Raw genomic sequence first — 27829 nt, 5'->3', positions numbered from 1 at the left:
ATGCCAAAGTAATATTGATAATACAACAATTATTCATTCACAGTAGTAGTAGTAGTAATAATAATAATAATACATCATAACAGTTAAATATACAATAGTATCAAGATATGTTTATGGTATGTCTTACATATCCATGTAAAAAGTCTTTGCTGGTACATTATTGTCACAAACATATATGTGTAACTGACATGACAGTTTTTTGTTTCATGTAGCATATCTCTTTTGTGTCACTGTTTAGAAACTCATCAAGTGAGTAATATGGCGTACATCTGAGCCACACTTCTATTGTCTGTTTAAAGTTATTCATTGGTAGTTCGCTCACAGCTTTTGGGAGTTTGTTACAAAATTTCAAGCTAAGGTGTTTATGGCTCTTTTGTGTTAATGTCAGCCTTGTGTATGGTAGGTCTATGTTACTATTACTTCGAGTATTATGAACATGCACTTCAGATCTTAAGTTAAAGTTCTTTACATTCTCTTTAGCATATATTAAACAATTATAATTGTATATACTAGGAAGTGTCAGTATCTTTCGTTCTTGAAAATGATTTTTGCAACTTTGTCTTGGTGCTAGTCCTAAAATGCACCTGACTGCTTTCTTCTGCCACTTGAAGATGGTACTTGAACCCACTGAGTTACCCCAAAGAAGTACTCCGTATTGCAGTTGTGAATGGAAAAAGCAAAGTGTGTAGAGAGTAGCAGATTTTTACTGATAATGTGTCTCAGCTTGTGTAATAGAAAGAGAGTTTGAGCAAGTTTGCCACAAAGATAATTTGTGTGTCTGTCCCATATAAGTTTTTGATCTATATATAAACCTAGTAACTTGACATTTTTTGTATTCTGTTCAATTTGTTTCAGGGTGAAGTAAACTTCTTCAGTTTTCAATTTGTTTATTGATGAAAGGTTGGCTCTGCACCAGTCACTGCTCATTTCAGTTACTACTTTGTTGTATTCTATGGCATCTTGCAGATTTTCTCCATCTGTTATTAGTGTCAAATCATCAGCATACAGTACATTTTGCATGGCATATAATTTCAGAAGTCATTGATGTAAACAATGAACAGGAAAGGGCCAAGCACTGAGCCTTGTGGAATTCCTCTCTTTACTTTCATGGGTGTTGAGTTTTGATAGTTTGTTTTTACTAATTGTACCCTATTGCTTAAGTATGATTGAAAAAATTGTAATGGTTTATCTACAATACCATAATGTTCTAGTTTTTTGTCATTATTTCATGTGTGACTGAGTCAAAGGCTTTTGTTAAATCTAACAGTGTAGCACAAGTGAGTTTCTTATTTTCATATCCTTCATGTATATTAGTAAGGAGGCATTCAACTGCTTTGATTGTCGATAGTTCAGATCGAAAGCCAAACTGGTTCTTACTCGGTATTTTTTGAGCCTGCAATATATTCGTCATTTACTTTACATTTAGCTGATTTTATTTCATATTTGTACAACTTCTTAAGGGTCACATAGTGTTTCCTGGCTTACTCATTTTTATCACTATTATTTTTTAGTATAAGTAGCAGTGTCCTCATTTGCTTGAGCTCTGGAGTGTACCACTTGTTAGAGTGCTGAGGTTTTTTTCTGTTGTTAGGGGTGCATCTTTTTGTGATAAGTGGATGGTGACTATCTACTGCATTTTTAATGATATATAAAAACACAGAGAAACATTCATCAAGACTTTTTATATTGTGTAGTGTATTTGGCCAATCTACCACCTTCAGTTCATGTTTCAATTGTACAATATTGCTCTCAGTTAGTATTCTGAAAGTGACTAACTGTTTAGTTCTCCCCAGGTTCATACTGCCTATTCTGACCCATATCCCGTCATGATCAGATAATTCTAACTTAATCACATCGTGCTTTAGTTGATCCTGATTTACATTACTAATTACATTGTCAAGGCATGCATCTAGTCTAGTAGGTTTATCATTTATACAGTAGCAGTTTAGTGCCTTTAGGCTGTTAACCATGCCATTTACGTTTTTTCTACTTTCCCTTATATCTATATTGAAATCACCCACAATACAAATTTTGTGAATTTTGTGTTTAGTGAATAATTTGATTAGTGAATTTAGTTTATCTATAAGAACTTCCTCATCAGAGGATGGTGTACGGTACACAGAAACAATGATGATTTTTTGGGTATGCAGTATTATGGCTGCTATTTCAAATACACCTTCAATGCAATGTTTGTGTAGGCCTATCACCGAATGCTGCAGATTTAAATTTTCTTTGATGTAGATTGCAACTTCACAATGTGCAATATTTGTTCTACAATATTTCGTGGCTAATATGTGGCCATTAGGTACACACAAATCTATTTCCAAGTCATGCAACCAATGCTCATTACTACACAGTATGCTACAGTTAATTTTGTCTGCCAAGTATTGTAACTCATTAACCTTATGTCTTAGGGATTGTACATTAACATGAAATAACATTAAATCGTTTTTGTTACTGGGAGGAATACTTGTTGCTTTTTCTGTTGCATTATATTTACTGTCCCTTGCAAACTGTTGTGACCAAATCCAACTTGTGTTAGATTTGGTCACCACTGGGAGTTTCCCTGTACCATACCTTTGAACTGAAGCCTATAAATTGTTTGTTAGCAGGGCTTAATTTTTCTCTTACAATCCCAAGTATCTTTTTGCTTTGAAGTGACTTTCCTAAGCCATTTTGGTGCTGACCATGGCTTGTATGACAAGCTCTGTTACAGTGACAAGGTTTGCTAAGGGGCACAATTGTGGTGGGGCAGCAGTCTGAAATATCATTCATGTCAATCACTGTTACATTTTTGAAATGTTTACATACTGAATCATAGAGGTTATTTGCATTTTTAATTTCATTGTTCACACATGATTGTTCTATTAGATTATAACGGTGAGGTATTTTAGCCACTATTACATTGGCATGTGTTAGCTTACCCAGTGACTCTTTCAGTGCTTTTGTTGCTGCAACTGTTTCATTGTGATACACATCATTAGCACCTCCTATAATTACTGCATAGTCCTTTGATGATAGACTCTTGCATTCTTATTCAACACTGTCAACAACTTGGCTTAATCTTGCATTTGGTTTTACTAGTCCCTGAATTTTGAACCTTCCTGCTGCGTCACCTGTTTTCAGTTTTATTGCTAACCCTCTTCTAAAACTATCTGAGAAAACTTTTAGGTATTATAGTGTTTATTTTTTCGTAGTACCTTTGTGTTTGTTTGATGAGATTGTTTTATCGCAGTTTTGTTTGGGGTATTCCTTATTTGGACTGTCACTTGATGATCACTGTCATTGTTTACATGACATACATACTTGTATCATCAGCAAAAAGTACCAGCTTAGCATCTTCGTGAATATAGGATGGCAAGTCATTAATATATATTAAGAACAGTAGAGGACCCAAGACTGAACCTTGCAGCACCCCATTCTTGATTGTTCCCCAGTTTGAGAAATCACCAGTTTTTTGCATATTATGTGAACTGCTTATTTCAACTTTCTGCACTCTTCCAGTTAGGTATGATTTAAACCGTTTGAGCACAATCCCATTCATACCATAGTACTTGAGATTATCTAGAAGTATTGACAAATTTGATATTCATTAAAAGCATGCTTCACTTATATGAGGTAAAGAAAAAATGCCACACTTGGAGATCAGCATATGATTCTTCATTCATACTCCAGACTGAAGTTTATCAAGTAAAATCAGACTGTGTACATTTTGAAAACACTTGTATGAAAATGAGGAGGTGGCAACACTCACATTGTGCAGTGCATCAGAATGTACAGTGGAATATGTATCACCACCCATTACCATACCAGCCATCACACTTCACTGAGAAGATTGCTGGGACATCACCAAATCCTCATCAGGTTCTCTTTTTATTTTTTAAACACTCATTCCCTTGTCCTCACTGCCCATAAGCAGGACATAATTTTGTCACATGACACTAACCTATCACATGGCAGTGGGATCCATTAAACTGAATGAGTCTGTTAATCATGCAGTGCACAGTCATAACTGGTCCAGTCAATTCCATATAGGGTGGCTTCCCAATGGAGTGCACAGACAATGAATGTGTCGATAATGCTTTTCGTGCTAGGTGCATGCAATAACCAAACTCCTCCTGCTGCTGCTGCTGCAGCAGCTCATGTGTATGCTCCACAATACCCTCAAAGGCACAATCCCAATATGAATTTTCTTTTTTTTTTTATGCCTGGAGCAATGCCTTCAGGATACTAGTAATCTTTGTCCACAAGTGACGGACTGAGGTTGTCCAAAGACTAGATGTACTCCACAAACAGAGAATGTCATTCTTGAAATCATTCACCAGTCACCTTGGTGAAGTACCCGTTATACTGCATGGTAGTTCCAGATATCTCAAAAACTCGTCGTTGAAGTGCATCTCTATTTCATTACACGTCAACTTAACACCAACAGCCAGATGGCTCTGCACCAAGTAGAATTTAATGAGCATTCTGTAAAATAATGTGATATGGACTGACAAATCTAGCTTCACACATGAAGGTATTTTCAGCCTCCACAACAACCATTTATGGTCATAACACAACCCAAATGTCACCACAGAATGAGGGTTTAGGGCATGCTTTGGGATAAACCTGTTTGCAGAATTGTGGAAGAAGTGCTTCTGGGGCCTTACCTACTGCTGGACAAGTTGAATGCACCCCTGTACCATATGTTTCTTTGCAGAACTTTGCCTGACACATTAGCAAATGTCCCACTTTGTGTTTGGTGATAGCTATGGTTTCAGCATGAAGGTGCACCACCACAATTTGGAATGAATGTGTGCAACCATTTAAATGAACTGTTTCTAGGGAAATGAACTGGTCATGAAGGTCCAATGTTCTGGCCTCCACATTCCCTAATTCTCAATCCACTAGATTTTTATTTGTGGAGACATTACAAGAACAAGTTCCTAGCACTCCACCCACAGATGTACATGACCTGATAGCACACATGCACGCCACTTCAGTACTAAGTATGCAGGTGTGTGATGTAGGGTCTAACACACCCAGCAATTAGCGAAGTGTTTGTAAACATAAGGTGGTTGCTTTGAGCGTCATCTCTAAAGTGAATGTGTCTTGTGCATGTACATACAGGCTCTGTGAAGATGATAAGCCAGGAAGTCAAACATACAGAATCGAAATATGGTGTTTAATATAATGTAGAATCTAGTGTAGCCTACCCAATGTGTTTTTTACCTCACTGGATACAGACAATGGTGCTCTATCTCCTATTATTTTCTGTTTGCTTTATTTATGCCATGGATGAAACAAAATGGTCATTTAAATCTGTCAGAAGTCAATGTTATATCTTCATTTATTTAAAGGTTACAGTAACATAAATAAATACACAAGACATCATGCTTTTAACCGGGAAAAAAATATTTGGCACAAACTTGACTTGAACATTAGTGAGTCTGCATATCCATATCTATTCCCCACCACACTGTGTTGTCTCACTGAGTAATGGGACAGCTTTCGCGCAGCACAGTGTTCATGTTACCTGCTCTTGGTCATGCTGCACACAGTTGCAGTGTTGTTTTTTAAATTGTATTTCTATTAATCCTATTGGCCAGATTAGGTTTAGCTGGGTACCCTTTTGTCTTGCATTGGAATGTGGAATTGCATGCTGATTGCAAAGTATGAAATTTTTTCTTCACCATATATATCTTAGAATTCTGATTCTGTAACATGTGGCCCCATTTTAAATGATTATATGAATATGACTTTTGTGCAATTAATCACAAAATATTTCTTTGGCTTCCTACATAGTTATGTACTTATTTATGGACCTGATACCTATAATTTGAATGATTTCCCGAGTGAATTCCACCATGAAGGAGAGGCTTCAGGCTGTGAAATGACTCAAGACATACATTAACAAATAGGAGTAGCTATTATAATAAGCATGCTGTATACCACAGTATTAACAATTAATTTATACCACAGTATTAACAATTAACTTTCATTTAATTGCTATTCACTATTTCTACTTACATGGACCATAGTAAAAATCCATAATGAAACTTACTGGTTTGGTAAAAAAACTACAGACCATGGTAAAAGTAAAAATGTAAAGTAAAGCCATGTGGTCATGTGGTATGACTGGCTGGGAGATCCCAGAAAGCAGATTCAGCCATCTACTTGGAAATGTTTTCGCTATCATTTGCACCCATAGACATGAGAGCTGTGTGTGTAAGTGTATCTATTAAGTGTAGATGACTGTAATTGGTGTGTCTATAGTGTAGTGTCATGTCTACGGTGGAGATTATGAGAGAAGGAGACGGTGAAACCCAACACTGTGACATAGCCTGCTTCCCTTGGAGAGTACCAAGGGGAGCACCAATCTTAACTTTCAAGTCCACCAAGTGATTGCCTTCTACAGTGTCAATTCAAGAAAAATGGCAAGGAAGTTTGGAATTGAATTCAGGGCATTGGCACAATGTCTGGTGATCATGACTTTACACTACCACCCCTCCTACCTCTCTGCCATGAAGAGAACATTGTCTACAGTGTGAAGCATACCCAGACGGTCACCCAACCAAGTACTGGCCACACCTGACCATGCTTAACTTTGCTGATTGACAGGAACTGGTGCATCCATCTCAGCACAGCCACTGACAAGTAACTGGTGTTCATATACAACAGCTTGCTTAATATTTATATGACTAAATCCATATCTTTTTTACCCATTATCCACATGCTGTAAGAAATTAGGCTTGCTTATGAGAAATGTTATTAATTATGACACTGTCAAGGCCAACAGCCTTTCCTTGGCCGTCAAACCACCGAAGGTAAGCGCTCTCGGGCTGGGCTAGCACTTGGATGGGTGGCCATCCAGTCTGCTGAGCACTGTTGGCAAGCGGGGTGCACTCATCCCTTGTGAGGCAAACTGAGGAGCTACTTGATTGAGAAGTAGCAGCTCTGGTCTCGGAAACTGACATACAGCTGGGAGAGCGGTGTGCTGACCACAAGCCCCTTCATATCCACATCCAGTGATGCCTATGGGCTAAGGATGACACGGTGGCCAGTCAGTACCGTGGGCCTTCATTGCCTGTTCAGGAGGAGTTATGACACTGTCAATGGGTATTTTCAAAACTTGAAGGTACTTGGGCCATCAGATGTTGCTCTTTTTTTAATATAATAATAATATAATTTTTAATAATCTTGGAATAGGCGTAAATTCAGGATTTCTTATTTTGTTTCTGCTGGCAGGTTATTAAAGACACCTGCAAATACATCATCACACTCTAAACCTAAAGTATACAGACAAAATCAATGGTTCTTCCCTTACTGCAAATTTGATCTACCTATGATAATGACTGATTTCTTCTTGGTTATTTACAAAATGAAAAATCAGAACTGGCCCTGTATTGGAGCCATATGATATGCCCAATTTATTACTGCACTTTTCTAAGTAGTTCAACTTTATGATGTTTCCTTCTTACTTTCTCTTCAAGTTGTTAGTAAGATATCATCTAGCCAGGGGTTATGTCTGTAGTCTGTAACATCCCAGTTTACTGAGCAACATATTGTGGCTGATGAAATCAAATGAATCTTGACAAAAAACAATCAAGAATTATTTGTAGTCAACTGTTTTCAACATGTGAACAATAGGAGAAACTGAGGAAATTTCATATTTCCCTCTTAGATATTTAAATTCTATTTAAATTCTGTTCACAGTCTGCTGAGCACATCAATGTGAAGATGTACAACAAACAAAAAAGCAGAAAATTACACACCATTGATTTAGTATCAATAAAAAGGTGACTATGCCTCATTTTTGTGCATAAATGCTGTTGTTCACTGAATGAATATTTAAGTAATGATAGCATTACCTTCAGACAATAAAATGGACTCTTGTGCTGGTAGCTTTTACTTAAACATTAATTTCACATTTTAGATACTGTGTAGTGACCATATTATTTACATTTTAAAATACTGTAATTTATCACATACCACAATTTATTGTCTTTACATGGTGAGAATCCCTTTATTCATGAGATGTACATGCAAGGAAGCAATATACCAGTTAGGTGAAGAGGAACTGAAATAACTCTGAAATTTACCACAGCTCATCAAAATGTTTGAAATCGATTGAAAAATTTCACACACACAGACTAAAGATCAGTAAATATATATTCAAATTAAAAATCCTTTTAATATAACAAATGCTTAAAATGGGCTAAATAGTACAATATAGTTTATACTACCCCCATTCAGATTCCTTATCCCATACAGACAGTCCTGAAAATTTATGCTTGTGAATTTGTAATACCTATGTGGCAACATTCACAGAAGTAGTTAAACATCGACTGTCACCAGCTACAAAGGTTTGATTTCTCTTTGCCATGTTCTTAGGAGCGTCAAGCAGAGACCCGCGTCTTGGGGCCCTTTTCTTTGTTTTTGTGCTGTATACATTGTGCCATCAAGCACATAACATAGAGAACAATCCAAGTGACTCTGGTTTTGTGATGCCATACTTCCCTCACATTACACCGAAATATGAATCTCACCAGCAGAACAACCCCTTCACATCTCCTACATCTAAATCAGTGCAACAAAACATTAATTACAGTGTGCAAGCAGACAGCGTTAATTCCACAGATGGACCTGCTTCTGTCCCGTATAGACTTCAACAGTATCCTTCCACAAACGTGGCACAGCATCAAGTTGCACAGTTCACGTACACCTCTGTCGACTTGTCAGGCATTTACATTAATAATGCGAGTGCTACCATACCTTCACCAGTGAACGTACCTCAGGACTTTTTCGTACCAGTTCATGGAACCTCTTTTTATACACGCCATGTGAACATTGTAAACAATGCACCATGGTCACATAGTACTGCGCAGCTCCAATCGAGCACAGTGAACTATTCCGCCAGGGGATCAAGTAACATGAATTGTGAATGCTGCCCTAATGCTCAGCCATGTACCACAACACGTGTTGTGCCAGCCACGTTGGTTGACTGTTTCGTTGCGCTGAGTTACCCTACCGCCCAACCGCCCGTTCTTACAGTGCCACCAAGCACACCGGCCTCGCATGGGACCTGACATCCATGCCCACACCTAACCTATAGGCTGCTTCCAAACCGCCTCCACACGAGAGGCTATCGAAACTACCAGTGTTCACACTAGAGCACCCTGAATTCTGGTTCGCTCTCGCAGAACCAACTTTTCAATATGATTTGCTCAATGATGACTCAAGATTCATCTGTCTGCTGACCAACCTCCATGACCGTGTAGACCTGATCCCTGATTTAGTAAGCACACCCCCACAGGTAGACAAATACACAACTGCCAAGGAGATAATATTGGAACGCGTCACCCAGACATCAACGGAAAAGGTTCAGAACCTCATCTACGTGGAGCATCTCGGTGACAAAACTCTGTCACAGCTGTGGCAACGCTTACGACCCCTCATCAATAAACGGGCCCTGCCCAATGACACCCTCATGTCGATATGGATCAGGAAGCTGCCTCTCTCCGTCCAAACTGCCATTGCCAGACACGAAGATCAATCAACTGAAGAACGCATCTGTGCTGCTGACCAAACACACTCCGCTCTCCAGCGCGAACTCCACACCCAGCAAACCCCGCTGCACTACAACCTTTCCCCCCCAGCGGCAGGCCACAGCAGACGTCACAACTTAGATGCCAGACACAACTCACTGGGCCAGCTGAACCAGCTGCAAGCCGCACAAACAGCAGTGACTACTACACCTCTGCCTCTTCCCCCTAGTCTCAACACTTCCAATGATCCAGAGCCCCAAGAGCAACCACAACACAACCCATTCTGCTACTTCCATACCAAGTTCGGATCGGGCGCTAAGAGATGCAGCCCTCCTTGCTACCACCCAAACGCACCGCGCAGGTCGGTCTACGCACCACCACCTGCAACGAAAAAGTCAGACGCCAGCCGTCCATCCACTCAGTAGAGGAGCCACTCCCTAAGTGCACTCGCATGTATGTCAAAGACTGTGTAACAGGTATTCATTTCCTCATCAACACGGGCACAGACGTGTCTTTGCTACCACTGTTGATGAAACCAGAAAACATCCGACCACTCCGTACACAGTTACAAGCGGTCAACGCTACGTGTCTAAAGTGTGTAGGCTTGACGTCATTTTCCGTACACCTTTCCCCGAAGTGTGTGCTTATGTGGACTTTTCTGGCAGTAGACATTCCAGAACCAATTCTGGGCAATGACTTTCTTACACCATGTACTTTCGCTTAACATAGGGCACAATACTGTTTTTCACAAACCCTCAGGCTAACATTTCCAGTGCGCCACTGCGAGTGTATGTGATACCGACTTGAGTTCATACTCCCACCTAATAAGTCTGTGTGACTCGCTCTCCACCACTTTACAGCAAACTAGTGACAAACTGTTTGCCGAGACAGACGAGAGGACACGTTTACAACAGGAACAGCACGAGATCAAACGTGCATGGAAAAGGTTACGCTCGAGCTTACGGCAGCCAGACACCACATTGAGTTGCTACAGCAACGCATCACAGAGCACAATACTAAGGTTAGTACCAGTGCCTCGATTCAGAGCGCAAACAGTGATTCTCCACCCACACACAGTGCTAATCTTCCCTCGGCAGACTCCGCACAACTGCAACTCACAGACATGGATATTTGTAAACATTCAGCCATTACCATGACAACCGCGTGCAGAAACAGTAATGTCTCGTGCACAGCAGTTGTCACGTTGCCACTAGTGCCAGTTCCAACACTGTGGTTGAGGCTCATACTCCTTCACCACCAGCAACGCCTCCTGTGCCTAACTAAAGACAAGGCCGCCACTACACACAAGCATAACACACTTTTTTCGCCGACTCTGGAAGTGTTTGTCACCCCTGCATGGCAGACATCTTCCCTAGAAATTCGTAGATAAGAAATACGGTAGCAAAAGAATATGCAGAGACTACAGACTACTCAACGCCCGCACTATTCTTGACAAGTACCCTGTACCCAACATAGCCGATTTTACACATGCACTGTCCGGCTGTAGTTATTTTTCGGTTATCGACTGCAAACATGTGTATCATCCGCACCCACAGATGTTGAAAAGACGGCCACTACCACACCTTTTGGCCTCTTTGCTTACCCTTACATGCCTTTTGGTCTTCATAACGCAGCCCAGACTTGGAAGCGATTCATAAATGAAGTTCTCTTTCACCTCTATTTCTGTTTTGCCTATTTAGACAACATCCTCGTGTTCAGCCCTTCACTAGAAGACAACATGACCCATGCACTGTACTCGACACCTTGCAGGCAGCAGGTATCGAAACAAACAATAAGAAGCTGTAGTTACACGGACCTCCGTCGACTTCCTAGGGTTCGTGGTGTCATCAGCGGGCATTACCCCCCCGCCCGCTAAAGTGCAACCAGTGTTAGAGATGCAACATCCGACTACTTACAAGGAATTTCACCGTTTCTTAGGAACAATATGCACCTACCTGCTGCGGCAGAAGTCCAGGCTCCACTTACAGAAGCGCTCGCAGGACTGTTAACTTCAGGCACACGACCCGTCCCTTGGACAGAAGAAATGAACTCTGCTTTCGAGAAATTAAAAAAACTTTTGGCCTCATCATTTACCATAGCTCACCCTCACCTGGAGGCAGAACTATTCATAACTACAGACGCTAGCGAAAATGCGGTAGGCGCCGTCCTGAGCCAAACGGTCAGCGAATCTACCTCCCCACTGAGTTTCTTCTTGAAGAAATTTAACAAGGCGCAGAAGAAGTACTCCACCTTCAATCATGAACTATTCATGGTCTAGGAGGCAATCAAACATTTTCGTCCAGAGATCAAGGGCCGAGGACTCTATGTACTCACGGACCATAAACCGTTAGCCACTGCCGTACAGAACCCCCCAAAAGCCCCGCCTCCACGCCGTTTTTGATATTTCAACTTCATATCACAGTTTACCACTGATGTGCGGTATACTAGGGGTGTCGACAACATCGTCGCAGACTTCCTATCACAAGTGGACACGGAGACGTCACTTTTCGGCATACTAAACCTCGCTATCTTTCAAACAGCGAACAAGGAACTCTTGTTGCGACCAAAACTCGTCACTCAAACCAGTACGCAGTACTTACCTGCGCGTAGTTGGCGAGATTTGGTATGACGAATCCACCGGGACCCTACGACCATTTTTCCCCCACGCCTTACAGCGCGAAGTGTTTCTCAAGCTCCACAATTTAGCACACCCTGACATCCGCACATCCACAAGACTTGTGACGGAACATCTTGTTTAGCACAACATGAAGCGTAGCTGCCAAGAGTGGGCCCGCAACTGTACACCATGCCAACAGAACAAAATATCATGCCACACCATACCCCCACTGCATAGTTTTCCTACACCCACAAGCCAGTTTCAACATGTCCACATAGACTTAGTGGGGCCCCACCCCCCTCCAAGGGCTACAGGTACTTCCTCTCAGGACAACACGGTGGGTGCCAAAAATTATCGCAGAGACTGTAGCATGAGAATTCTTCTCCATGTGGACCGCTCGTTTTGGTTCCCCTGCCACCGTCACCACCGACCAAGGTCGCCAGTTCGAGTCCACATTGTTCAACTCGCTCTGCACTGTTTGGGGCATTGCCCATGTTCACAGCACAGCCTACCACCCCCAATCCAATGGATTAGTTGAGTGATGGCACAGGACGCTAAAGCTGCGATTCGATGCCACGGAAAGCTATGGACAGAGGCACTGCCATTCATACTGGGTGGCCTCCGCGCCACCTACAAGGAAGACTTGACGGGCACAACTGCCAAGTTTGTGTACGGGCAGACACTCGTCTTACCTGATGAACTGGTCAATCCCTCAACTGAACCCGTACTCTCCGACCTACCCACCTTACTTCCAGCAACACTACCCTGCACACATACATCCTGCAAACATTGGAAACCTGCACACACGTAATGCTCCGCGACGACACAGTGCGGACTCCCCTAAAGCCTCCCAATTATGGCCCACACAAAATTATTAAACACACAGACCAGACGTTAGACATTGAGGTCAAAAGCAACCCAGTCACTGTATCACTTCACTTCACCGGGTAAAACCAGCGTACGTGGAGCCGACGTCCCCTCCCCCTCCTGTGAAGGATGTAGATTCCTCTAATCACATTCACATCTCACAATCGAGCTCCTTCATTTCGCCCCTGGTCGCTCCCACTTCTAGGCCCCCTGCAACTTGCAGCACTCCTGGCTCACCCTTCCAAGGTTTCTCGGCCCGAAATTCACTGTCCAATTCATTCCGAGCCGAGACTAATGACACCAACAGCTCTCCATCAAGCTCTTTACCCACCTCTCCCCCCATGCCGGGAACATCAAGGTACCCCCAACAAAGCACATATTATCCCTACACTCCCATGCCCCCCTTGCCGGGTCGACACAAACCACTGATCCCTCCTGGCTCCCCATTCCGAGGTTTCTCAGCACCCCTACCCAGAACTGACTAGGGCCTTACACCGGGGACCCGCATGATTGAACTGCGGGTGGAAATTTCCTCGGAGGACATCATGTACCTCTCTATCACCATCTGAGGTGATTCTGCTTACATACTGTTGGTAAAACCAAGTATGTCGCCCCCTACTTCCACACCAGGCACCTCCACTTCCATCAACGCTATCAGAGCATTGTGTGCCCTAACGGGTTCGTGTTCTTGCGTGTGCCATGTGCCGTGTGCATCACAGATCTCCTCACCACACCCACACTCCAGGGCCGGCCTTCGCCACCCTCAGAGATTCAACGACTACACCGTCCAGTGGCCCCCCCTTGAACTGCAAGCACAGCCATCGCCGCTGATCCCAGGCGACGTCGAGGAGTTACCAATCAAGCATCTGCCTGTCGGCATGCTGCCTTCCCCCCACCAACGAGTACTCCATCAACCGTCACCAGCTATGAAGGTTTTATTTCTCTTTGCCATATTCTTTGGAGCATCAGACCCATGTCTTGGCGCCCTTTTCTTTATTTTTGTGCTGTATACATTGTGCCATCAAGTACAATAAATCAGTGTTTTTAGTAATGTCTGTATTATTCATTATTATAGTACCTACTTATACCCCATACCTACAAGTTTTAAAGAAAAAATGTGGTCTGCATGCACTAGACAATATTAAGGAATATAGAGAATAGCTGTTGTTGACAAAAATCAGTTGATATTAGTAACCTAAGTGAACTATTCATGAATCAACTATTTATTGCATACTCTCATGTTTTTCATTTTAAATTTTACAATTATTGTCATAGCTACTAAACATTCACAAGCACAATTTTTCAGGACTATCTATATAGGGTTATAAATCTGTATTGGACTAGGAGAAATTATCTTTTATTTTTTACACCATTTTAAAAGCATGTTATATTATTTTTTTTAAATTCAAATATTGTTTTCTATTAGGTTTATTAATCTTTTACATTAACTTTATTCATTATTTTTGAGAAAGTAGGTAGCAGTGACAGTGGCCTTTAACAAAGTTATCTGTTTAAAAAATATCTGACGATGTTTTTAATTTTGCTGTATTTAATTTTTCTGAGAAATCACAGCTAATATTTTGCTAAATCCAATACCTGAGTATGTAAAATATGTAATAGCAGGCAGTAAACCCCATATGCTATTTGATGCAATGATAACATATCAAACAAATGGTATATGAATCTTGCAGCTAACTTATTATTATAACATGAATACTTTTATCTGATATATGACTCCACAGTAGAAGCTTTAACAACATACGAGGTCTGTTGAAAAAGCTCCAGGACATTCATACATTTGTGCCAATGGTGTGTGGGAACGAAATACAGTTGGCATCCCTGCACACATCTGTGTTTAATGTGTAACTGCTGGAAGTTTCATTCTTGTATGTCTGTTAGTTAATGCTCAGTGCTGTATTGAGGATAACATTGTGTCACATAGTTTGTGAATTTCTAGGTGACGAGTTAGAGGAGCAACGTGTCTGCATTAATTTTACGTGAAACACAAGAAAACGTTTACAGAGCCACACCAAATGATGCAGGCAGCCTATGGTGGTGAGCGCTTATGCTGTACGGTACTCAGTGTTATGAATGGTTCACATGGCTTAAAAATGGCCAGATGGAAGTTAAAGATGACCCTCATTGAGAACACATGTCAACATCTACCGACAACATACATGTCAGGAATATCAACAAAACTGTGCATGCCAATCAAAGACTGACTGTCCAAGAGATTACAGAACAATGTAACATTTCAGCTGATTAACATCATAAAACCCTGACACAGCAACTTGGAATGCACCATGTTGCCACCAAGTTAGTGCCACAGCTCCTGAGTCAAGGCCAGGAAGAGCCTCAGAATCTGTGAAGAGATTTTGGGTCAGTCAAATGAGCTCAAGATGTTCGTTAAGCAAATCATAACTGGTGATGAGACACGGGTCTATGGTTATGATATTGAGACCAAGGTTCAGTCTTCACAATGGACTGAGGAAGGTTCCCCGTGGCCAAAACAAGCTCGTCAAGTCAGGTCAAATTTCAAAGCCATGCTGATAGTCTTCTTTGACTTTGAAAGATTAGTTCATCACGGATTTGTGCTGTAGGGTACTCTCCAGACCTGGCCCCCACAGACTTTTTTTTTTACTTTCAAAGATGAAATCCCAATGAGAAGACTTAATATTTGCATGATAATGCACAGATGGTGCTTCATGCAATCCAGCAACAGGCATTCCAAGACTGCTTCCGGAAGTGGAAACAGCACTGTGAACATTGTATCAATTGTGGAGGAGAGTACTTTGAAGGAGACCATGCACAAAAAGTAAAAGTTACGCACAGAAAAATTTTGTGGACTAAGTTCTGGAAATTTTTGAACAGATCTCATATGTAGCTAGACATGACTGAACAAGTAAATGTTGACTAATGCTAGAGATAAAGGAAATTTTGTTTGTCTCTACATTGAACAACTACAACATTTTAAACGTCCTGAAAATGAAGAATTTGTGGAATTATGACATAAGTATTAGGCATAACAGGACAAGAATAGCAGTGTTCCCCATATCAGAATTTCCCATATACTCACTAGGACTCTGTCAAATGCAGATGCATTTCCACCTCTCTGTACATGTCCAAGCACAGTGACTCGTGTATCTTGATGCAAGTTTTCCTCAAGAACATCTTTCACTTTATCAGCTGTTATTGGTTCACCATCGCGATCTACTGCTCCTTCAGCAACAATTATAATATTCAGTCTCTGTCCAGACGCTCGTTCCTGTCATGAAAAAGTGAAAACGAAAATAATAATTATCTCATATTATGGGAAATATTTGTTTCAATAATGGCGGCATTATCAATATCCCAAATACCAGTGACAGTTTCTTGCAGAGTGTTTGAGGCCAGTCAGTCGGTTGTGGATCTTCAGGCACAAAAACGAGGTCAGCTTCTGATGCCATTGCAGTTACAATTGCCAGATATCTGCACAAAAAAGAATAGCTTAAACGTCAGATTTTACTTAACTGCAATTCTTTAATGCTTATCAATAGAAAGAAGAAACATAATACATGAAATCCATCTCACACCATTAAAGACTCAAAAAAAAACTTGTTATAGAACCATTAAATAACAAGTCTTTTTTAGTTTTTTCGTTTATTTTTTAGATATTATGTGACATAACACTTCATAACAGCAAACATTATTATAAAAGTGTGGTTGGTGTGGAACACAGATTGGATTGCTGGCCATCTCTCTAACACTTTCAATAAAATTTAAGACAAGCAACCAAAGCTGAGTCTCTATTCGAGGCTCTACCATGAAGATACACATAATTTAAATAAACAGAAAAAACACAATATTTCTTGAACAGTGAAAAATTCAGAGAGTTTTTCATCTATCTGGTTTCTTTCTCTTTCCATAAAGGAAAAGAAGAAATTTCTTTAAAGACTGTTTTAGTTTCCTGAAGTGACTGTCTCTGCCAGCAAAGCATTACATAACAACATTTCCATGGTAGACATTGTGCAGCATTCAATAAGTGGTTGGGGTAAATGACCAGTTTGTCTCTGGTTTACAAGTCCTAAGTCGAGATAAGTTTTCAGAAAGTAAGAACTTCTCTCATCTTCTCAAAATGAATTCAGAGCTACAATTGTAATAACATACTTCTATAACTAGGACATACGTTAAAAATGAGATGATATTTGCAACAGTTTAGCTCCATAAAGTCAAAGTATCTACACACAATGCCTATATTTGAAATAGGTATGCATGGAAAAAAGTATTCATACACCATTGTTCATGTAGAATAACTTCATTATTAGAGGTAAAGATTACAAGCAGAGATGTTATTTGGTATTCTAACAGTATGGAGTTACCTTCTTAACCTGTGCATGTAACAGGACTAATAAAATTACCCCTCTGCAATAAGTAAATAAAAATTCTGTACCAACTGGCTTCAAACAGTGGGGAAACAATATTCATACATACAACGAAAATTACATTCAATTGATTATGATATGCAAACATTTCCGCACACATGAGGGCAGATAACATTGTTGCATGTACAAATATGAGGGTGGTTTGAAAAGTTCTCGGTACGACTAGAAAAAAAGTACTTACATCACTGAAACTTTTTTTATTTTTTGATGTAGGCCTAGTCTCCTTGTAGATTAATGCACTTGGTCCAATGATGTCTCAAGTGCCTTGATCCCACCTCAAAAATGAGTTTCCTCCAGGCCTGCAAAATAGTTGTCAACTCTGGCTGCTATCAGTTCTTGGTTTGAAGTGAATCTTCATCCATCAAGAAAAATTTTCAGTTTTGAGAAGAGATGGAAGTCTGACAGAGCCACATCGAGTGAATAAGGTAAGTGTGGCAACAATTCATACCTTAGTTTGTGTAATTTTGCCATGTCCATTCTCATGCGTTTCTGATCAAGAGTCGCGACACCCATCTTGCAGATAATTTTTTCGTTTCTAATTATTCAGTTAAAATGTGACATATCCTTTCAGATGACATCTGGCAAGTGTGAGCAATTTCATGCACTTTCAATTATCAATCATCCATGACTATTTTGTGCACTTTGCAATGATTTCTGGAGTAGTGACACATCTTGGCCAACCACTGTGCAGATCTAAGCTTTCCCAACCAAATTTAAAGTCATTTTTCCACTTGGCAACAGTTGAATATGACGGAGCAGAGCCCCCAGAGTATTCTGAAAATCAGCATGAATGTCCTTTGCTTTCATACCTTTCTTTATTAAGTACTTAACACTGCTCACATCTTGATTTTTTCCATCTTCGCAAATCACTATGCAGGAACAACAACAGAGCCACGTTACCGCCACAGCTCTCTTCCAAGAGCACTGACGTGGCATGTGTTTACAGGCAACAGTCCAATTAATATCATGTGAACAAGTCGCTGTGCTAGTGCTGACCTCTCATGGTGATTCCAAGAACTTTTCAAACCACTCTTGCATTATAAAATTTGCATTACACTGAACTAGAAGTTTCTTATTTTCTTTCTTCTTCAAGTTAGTATGTTTGTTACTCCTTCACACTGAGGCATCTGGGCATATTTGGATGAAGTTAGGAATGGAGATAGCAAACATCCTGAACACAAAGACTACCTCTTATTAAAAAAAAATCAGTTTCCATGGGATGGTCAACATGATTAATGTTCCCATGGGATGCATAACATAACTAAAACATAATCAATGAAAGTTAAATTGTAAATGAATGCATAAAGTACAGCATAGTTTTAACTGCTTTGACAAATGACATAGGTATGAACATGAATCTGGGGCAGCAGAAATAGTCTTGTAGGGTACAATCATCATTAAAATTTTTAGAAATGTAGAATTTTTTTGGTTAGATTTGAGTGATTCATAGTTTCTTTGATGGTTTTATTGGTTTGTAGGATACTGATAGTTTGTTTCTTGGTTAGGTTTGTTATTACTTTCCTTCATTTAACTGGCATTTGTTTTGGATTACCAACTGTGTCATCCATTTGGCTGTATTGTTTTAATATAGTTAATTATTAGATTATGAATGTAATTCCCTCTTTCCTGATGAAGCAACCGTGGGTTGCGAAAGCTTGAATTTTGTGTGTGTGTTTGTGTTTGTTAGTGTCTCTATCAACATACCAGTGCTTTCGTTTGGTAAGTTACATCATCTTTGTTTTTAGATATAATTATTAGATTAGGTTGTTTAGATTGGATATCTTACATGATCTGCTCCTCACTTTAGGTATCACTGTTTAAATTTCTAATGACTGGCAGGCTCAAGTCATATCTTCCACAGAGTTCACAACCAGTTCGAGCTATGAAGACAGCTATGTAGCAAGAATCATAAATTTGTGTTGAACAGTAGAGAATTGAGCAGGTGGAGCATCAGGCAAGTGCTCAAACAGCTGAAACATCGACGTCAGCAGAATGCTGAATACATTGCAGCTTGGTGTGCAGCTGAGACACCAGAGCAGTCATATATTCCATGACAGCATAGAGCAGAATGCGTGGCCTTTCAGTGAGCCAAAGATGTGACTTCTTGATATCAGGAGAATGCAATATGCATAGCCTCTGCACATGCTTCTGAGACAGTCAAAGAGGCAGACGCATGCCAACTTACTGTTGCTCAAAAACAAGTTGAATGTTGGAAAATATTTGCAATGAATACCTGAGGATTTTAAGAACAAATTTGCTTCCAACTATGATCCAACTTTAAATAAACTAATTATAGTCTCATCAAAACTGACCATATGAACAAGGTACGTAGTTTTTGTGGGGCACTGAAACAGAAGGACATGTGACACAATGGACTGCATTTATGTGTGAAAGACAGGTTTCAGGTGACATTTGAATAGTATGCAAACTGTGATCGGGAGGCTGGACAGGGTGTAGGCCAGGTTTGTGTTGTTTGCTGCTTGGCTGCAGCCAGTCTGTGTGCTAATTTGTGTCAGTCCTGTTTCTACACTGACTGCTGCTGTCCAGCATCTAGGCCATGCGTTTCTATCAAAGTTAAATACACGAATGTGACATTAGCTCAGCTTCTGAACAAACAATGGCAGGTAACTACTGTTCGTATTTGTGCTCATACACAGCAAATGGTTAACCATACAATGAAGGATGATATGTCATATGGAAGAGGGGAACACAGTATTCTGCCAGTGTGCAATATAACATGTAATCTTTGTATATAAAAAGATGCAGCATTGGAAAGTTCTCCAGTAAGTGCCAGTCTGCAAAAGCACAATGATTTCTTTACTAAATAATGCAAAATGAAGATTGGACAATCGATTTGTAGCTTACACCCAAGTACTTTGACTGGTGGATTAAAGATATGTAAATTCTGAGTGATGCAATGAAATGAGCAGTAAAAATCCGTTACAGAAGTGCTGCCAAATTAATAGCTGTAATAATATTTAATGGCACAAAGAAAAAGAACTTTTTTTGAGCATTGCAACAAAGTTTGCAATTATTCAGCTTTAATTATTGGGTCAGCTATTAAATGTACAATCTATATTTTTCAGGGCAGAGGAGAAAAGTTCTACAGGCAGTCCAGTAGGTGGGCTTATAAAACTCAGGGCCCCATACAACATCTGCCTATTTTCTGCCAGGTGACTGACTGGGTTTCTGACTCCGTTTTTGAACACTTAAGTTGCACTCTACCTCAGTTTTACCTGTGAGGGACTTTGATGACCCACGCCCGGGTTCCCGGGTTCGATTCCCCGCGGGGTCAGGGATTTTCTCTGCCTCGTGATGGCTGGGTGTTGTGTGCTGTCTTTAGGTTAGTTAGGTTTAAGTAGTTCTAAGTTCTAGGGGACTGATGACCATAGATGTTAAGTCCCATAGTACTCAGAGCCATTTGACTTTGATGATTTTTACCACAAATTCACACTTAGACTTTCGTGTTGCGTGTTGGTTTGACTTTAATTAGGTGTGAGGTAGTCTGTAGTTTATTTTCCTTTAATGGTTAGCAATGAACATAGTTAATGTTTTCTACCAGTTTTCAGTTTATTAAATTTTATATAATGAGCTTATCTGCTGCTATACTGGGGACTCGAGTCACTTTTAATCACTTACTGAAATAGTAGACTTCACCAGTCTTTCAGTTTTTGTGAACATTTTCAAGATAATAAACTTTTATTAGTGAAAACTGACATATTGTAGCTGTGGGTTGTCATTTCACATCATTTGCACCTGGGTAATGCCTAGTTGTCTTAATGGTTAATAGCATCAGCAGCAGTTTCATTTTATTATTTCAAATACAAATACACACAAGAAAAAGAAGCTGAATTTATCATCCCCAGTGAAGAGAATAAGAGCCATTGTATTCAGTTTATAGCCCAACAATGTTATTTCACTCCTTACCATCACAGCTGTGGGCTCAGTTCCAGCATCTAATCTGCTGGCAAACTAGACCCAAAGGCTAGGATAGCTAGGTGCAAACCATAACAATGAGTTAGAGACATGTTCTTTATTTGTTTTCATCGTGAATGCGCATTTGTCACTATCGTCACTTCAACATCACACCAAGAAACTCATCGCAGTGCCATACATTGAGGGTCTGGGCTCCAGTTTGCCACTGCAGTAGCCATGTGGCTGTTGTCTCTACATCAGCCCACCCCTGTGCAGTTCCACAACAAGGGTCCACTTCCAGTGCACCATGCATTTTAAGTCTCCACTCTAGGCAGGTGACATGATGCATGCAGCTGCCAACTTCACACCAACAGCAGTATGACAGTCACAGATTAAGTTGAGCAGCATTCACAATTTACTTTCATTTGCCGCTTGTTAGTCATGGCTGACGGCATCAAGCAGTTACCAACAGAGTGTGGCTTAGATCGAGTAGATAGCAATATGAGGAGTCCTATAAGCCTGAGGGAGATGAGAGTAAAAGTTTTGGGGAAGGAGATAGGATGTTGGTATCAGGAGACTCTAATGTGCTTTTGCAAGTTAATGTGCAGAAACTGGGCATAATTGTTTATAGTAAAAGTCAAGTTAAGGGGATTGACGAACTAAAAGACCAAAATGCTGAACTTAGAAAATATTTAAAAGATCAAAATGGGAAAATCCAGAACATTTTAGAGGCAATTAGCTCACTAATCAGCAATGTGGAGAAAAAGCTGGCCGATTGAATTATTACTGTTGACAGTGATTTGGGACAGAGAATAGAGTATGTGTGGGCAGAGTGCAATAAAAAGATGAATGAGACGGAATCTGTGCTGAAATCAATGTCAGGCAGCATAGGCCATGTGGCTCAGAGTCAGACAGAGGCTAAGGAAGAGCTGACTCAGTAATCTTTGAGGTGCGCAGACTGTATGCTGCTGTCCTTAAAGAGGTAGAAGTAAGAAAGAAAGAAATCATATCTGTTAAGGTCACGTTAAGTAACATTGTTATGAGATAGGGAGGGACCATGAATTTCATGGAAAGCCCCAGAATACAGTATTTTAGAGGAAAGTAAAATACCATGTGGTAGATTTCTTGGCATTGTGTAAGGCTTGTTTTGTGGAGGGCATGCCTGATGTGGCAAATGTCAAGTTCATAACACAGCAGCTTGATGGAGGTGTGTAGACATGAGCAAATCAAAATGTAACAGCATTTACTGATTATGTCACATTTAGGATGCTACTGCTAAATAACTATTGGGATGGGTGCATGCTACAGCGAAACTGTGGATGCATGCACGAATTTTGTGAGTCTGAGTTACAAAAAATGGGGCATTTGGACTGACCATTGAGTAATCTGACAGAAATTTCAACTCTGAAAAGGCATTTTCCAGATTACCTGCAGTGTGATTTGGTCCACAGTCCCCACAGAAATTACAGAGAACTTTCTTGAACTCATGAAATGAATAGATGGTGCAATGAGTTACCTTAAAAGTCCAACTCAGTGACGTAAAAATTTTGTTCTTAAGTAAATAAGTGAGTTGTGAGTGATAAGTATTCTGGCAACTTCTACCATCATCTCAAAATTTGGTGGTTTTTTCTGCCCCCCCCCCCCCCCCCCCCCCACTTTTGCAAATAGAGACTCCAGCCAAACCCAAGTAAAATAGAGGTAACAGTATTCCATCTCCATAGTAATGAGGTACACAGGAAGTTATACACATTGTTTTATGCTGACGAAGTTTTCCAAAACCATGACCCTAAATATCCAGGAGTCAGTCTCAACTGAACAATGCCATTTAAGCAGCAATATAGGAATCTGTTGAAGCAGTTTTGCTCAACAGTAAATCCTCTCTACAAAATATCAGGAAACAGCTGGAGAGTATATACGGATAACCCACTGTATGCTGCAATTTTATTTGTGTATTCAGTTGCTAAATATAGTGCACCAATGCAGAAGGAAGAACACCCACATCTAAGATAGCTATATGTCTAAATAAGTCTGTGAGGTATATTACTGGCTCTGTAAGATCTACTCCCACTGAGTGGTTCCATGTTCTCTACACTACTGACCCTCCAGATCTCAACAGGTAAGCCCCTTAAGATGTCAGAAGAAAAGGTGATAAGGTGCAAATTCTGAAGAAGATAATGTCACATTAGAATTCATATTTATGTAGTGGTTTCCAGAATCCATCAGCTATATGCCAAAGTCATGCAAATCACTTTCCATCGTTCTTCAGACTGCAAACATTTTTTTACATTGTTGATAAGTGGAAAGAACACTGGAGCAACATCCATGTCAAAAGGCCCACCTAATTCAAAACCCAATGACAAAGATGGCAGAGATTTGCCCATCACAAATGGTCAAGATACAATCACATCCGAAAGAGACAAGAGAGATGTGGCCACTCTCTGAAGCAGTGATGTTATTGTGAAAGAAGTGCATGCGAGTGTAATGTGGAGGAACAGATAGAAATATTATGGAGAACTGTCTGTGCCACACCTTTAAATACGGTCTGAAACACTTGCATGATGTGACTGTGATCTGATTGTCAAGTTTAAAAATTGATTTGTAAATTCATTATATACGCACTTGTGAATGTACATACAATGACAATAACAATAATGATAATAATAATAAGGACCAGCTAACATAAACAGAACCAGAAATGGAAATGGCGTAACAAACATGTACAAAAAAACTCCTTATTCATTATTATAAAATTGGAGTACTACATATTGTCGATTAAAACCAGATGTCTTTATGCCTCAGAATGTCACTTCATAAATACAGACAAAGTTAAATAATTTGGAGCAGACAGAAACAAGATTAACTCAAAAAATTTACATCCAAAGCATATTTGAGTTGGTGCATAAGTTTGTAACAGTTTTCCATAAGTTTAATAAACACAAGTCTAAAAGATTGTGGTGAGAGGAAAGACTGAATAAAAAGAGGAAGACAACCACGAAAATCCCATTTGTGAAGCTGCTCCAGGATGAGACGCCTCCAAGTGGTATTGTAGGCATTCTTGATGTCGAAAAATACACCTAGAAGGTGATGACGGCATAGAAAAGCTTGTGGTGGAACAAAACCACCTGAACCCACATTGAAAGCGACTAAGGAGTTGCCAGGATTCTAACATCCAGACAAGGCAGGGGTCGACCGTCCACTCCAAGGTCTTTCCCGTGCAACTAGTGAGGGTAACACTACGGTAGCTACTCGGGCTACTCATGTGGTCTCTCCCATATTTTAAGAAAGAAATTAAAACTGCCTCACACCACGAGTCAGGAAAGTGACCTGATGTCCAAAAGGCATTAAAAAGTGCAAGGAGGATTTCTTTGTTGTGCCTTGTGAGGTGCTGTAGCATACTGTAATGGATCCTGTCGTGACCAGGGGATGTGTCACGAGCTACAAACAATGCAGAATCCAGCTCCCACATAGAAAATGGGCAGTTGTAAACTTCATGAGAGGTGGACTGGAAGTCCAGACTACACCTATCAACAACCGCTCTAGGTGGTGGAAACATGGATCCTGACAGGTTGTTGCAGTAACCATGGAAAAATATGCTGCCGTAGTCTGGGCAATGTCTCGCAGATCCGTGTGGAGAGTGCCGTTAGTCATTACAGAAGCCATGGGGTACCTCCCTCCTCTCCCAGAAACTCTCCTGATGGTCTCCCACACAATGGAACTTTTGGTGGAATGATTAATGATGTTCAGGAACTGTTGCCATGACCTCTTCTTGCTCTCTTGAATAATGCAGTGACATTTTACCCATCGCCACCATAAACGGCTGCAAGATTCTCAGCAGTTGGCCGACACTGGAACTGATGCAGAGCCGCACACCTGGTCCTGATTGCAGAGCAGCATTCAGCACTCCACCAAGGGACAGGGTGCATTGATACAGATGGGGGAATTTTCAAACACCTCTTGTAGGATGGCTCAGTCATCTGTTGCACAATTATTCTGTCCACCACGGCACCTACACAAAATTTTGGTAAGTAATATTCACACTTGTCTTCATAATCTTCCACAAATGTATATAGTCTCCAACACTCTCCAGTTTTGTAATGATCCAAATCAGACACATGTTCATAGAACTTTTTTGGTTTATCTTCACATGTAGAACCACTTCAAAAATTATGTGACATTGCTCCTGAATCTTCCCTATGTGCAGAGAAATCACACTGATATGGAATAAAACTAAGCATGCTTTCAGAGGCACTGTCAGTGTACAACTGGAACTTTCGAAGTATTCTATAAGCAGGACAATGCTGTAACCAATGTTGTCCTATAACTGCTTGACAATTTAGCAGTTAAGGGTCACACTCCTGTTCACTGACCTGTACTATACCAGTGTTCCATTAGCAGCAGCTAACAGTTCTTGAAGCAAAAGGTACTGGTCTCACTGGCACTGTCAAAGAGAACAGAAGAGTAATGCCATCTTATTTGAATGCTAAATCTCTTCAGAGGAATAAAATAATATTCCATGAGGAAAACATTTTAGCCTTATGATGGAAAGACAGAAATAGATGTTTCCATGATAAGCTTAAGGCACAGAAGAGACATGATTTCCTATATTGACAAGAGAAGAAGAGAAAAAGTCAAGCCAGCAGAAGTCCTTGATTACAATAAAAACAAGTTTGGTGTTCATCTAAGTGACCAGAAAATATCCTTTCGAATTTTTTACCATCAGTCTACAAAGTGGTGAAGAAAACTTTCATTTCATCTATTTCTCAAGGCTATTTCCAATGCTTGTATGCTGTATATGCAGGTAATGAAAAATAATATTACACCAGTCTGTTTATTATTGCTGTTTTTAAGGACCTTTGCATGACATACAGTACTGGCCCCAAACTTCCCACAGGTGGTGTTCATAATTCACGACTATCTGGAACTAATTTCCTGGAGAGAATATTAGTACCACAAGAAAGAAAAAAAGCCCAGAAAACTGGCAGAGTGTGCTCAGAAAGGGACAAGAAAGGAGAATGGGCAGCCAAGAGGAAAAATATGTATTTGCAGGAAGATGTAAAGTGGTTTTTTTTATACAACCATACTTACAGCTCTAGCACACAAAAGTGGACAACCTGAAAATAGTCATTCTCCTTTATATAATTTCCATTTTCACTGTATGTAAACATATAATTTCATCATTTTATTCATATACTGTAAATATACAATTCATCACCAGGCTATGAAAGATTTGTGAGTACAACAACATACACTCCTGGAAATTGAAATAAGAACACCGTGAATTCATTGTCCCAGGAAGGGGAAACTTTATCGACACATTCCTGGGGTCAGATACATCACATGATCACATTGACAGAACCACAGGCACATAGACACAGGCCACAGAGCATGCACAATGTCGGCACTAGTACAGTGTATATCCACCTTTCGCAGCAATGCAGGCTGTTATTCTCCCATGGAGACGATCGTAGAGATGCTGGATGTAGTCCTGTGGAACGGCTTGCCATGCCATTTCCACCTGGCGCCTCAGTTGGACCAGCATTCGTGCTGGACGTGCAGACCGCGTGAGACGACGCTTCATCCAGTCCCAAACATGCTCAATGGGGGACAGATCCGGAGATCTTGCTGGCCAGGGTAGTTGACTTACACCTTCTAGAGCACGTTGGGTGGCATGGGATACATGCGGACGTGCATTGTCCTGTTGGAACAGCAAGTTCCCTTGCCGGTCTAGGAATGGTAGAACGGTGGGTTCGATGATGGTTTGGATATACCGTGCACTATTCAGTGTCCCCTCAACGATCACCAGTGGTGTACGGCCAGTGTAGGAGATCGCTCCCCACACCATGATGCCGGGTGTTGGCCCTGTGTGCCTCAGTCGTATGCAGTCCTGATTGTGGCGCTCACCTGCACGGCGCCAAACCTACATATGACCATCATTGGCACCAAGGCAGAAGCGACTCTCATCGCTGAAGACAACACGTCTCCATTCGTCCCTCCATTCACGCCTGTCGCGACACCACTGGAGGTGGGCTGCACGATGTTGGGGCGTGAGCGGAAGACGGCCTAACGGTGTGCGGGACCATAGCCCAACTTCATGGAGATGGTTGCGAATGGTCCTCGCCGATACCCCAGGAGCAACAGTGTCCCTAATTTGCTGGGAAGTGGCGGTGCGGTCCCCTACGGCACTGCGTAGGATCCTACTGTCTTGACGTGTATCCGTGCGTCGCTGCGGTCCGGTCCCAGGTCGACGGGCACGTGCACCTTCCACCGACCACTGGCGACAACATCGATGTACTGTGGAGACCTCACGCCCCACGTGTTGAGCAATTCGGCGGTACGTCCACCCGGCCTCCCGCATGCCCACTATACGCCCTCGCTCAAAGTCCGTCAACTGCACATACGGTTCACGTCCATGCTGTCGCGGCATGCTACCAGTGTTAAAGACTGCGATGGAGCTCCGTATGCCACGGCAAACTGGCTGA

The 27829-nt window shown here is 40.9% G+C and overlaps 1 protein-coding gene across 1 annotated transcript in view; it reads right to left on the bottom strand.

Moving 5' to 3' along the window:
- Positions 1 to 27829, bottom strand: part of LOC126104245 (ATP-dependent 6-phosphofructokinase-like) — a 453644-nt gene that overhangs the window by 279324 nt on the left and 146491 nt on the right. The window contains exons 5-6 of the mRNA XM_049912336.1: positions 16374 to 16482; positions 16091 to 16279 (exon numbers count right to left, since the gene is read on the bottom strand). Coding sequence (XP_049768293.1) covers positions 16091 to 16279; positions 16374 to 16482 — 298 coding nt within the window. The remainder of the gene's footprint in view (positions 1 to 16090; positions 16280 to 16373; positions 16483 to 27829) is intronic.

The sequence above is a fragment of the Schistocerca cancellata genome, chromosome 1 (assembly GCF_023864275.1).
Source record: "Schistocerca cancellata isolate TAMUIC-IGC-003103 chromosome 1, iqSchCanc2.1, whole genome shotgun sequence".
Classification (NCBI taxonomy): Eukaryota; Metazoa; Arthropoda; class Insecta; order Orthoptera; family Acrididae; genus Schistocerca; species Schistocerca cancellata.
The sequence above is the reverse complement of the archived record's forward strand: the minus strand, read 5'-3'. Positions and strand labels throughout refer to the sequence as shown.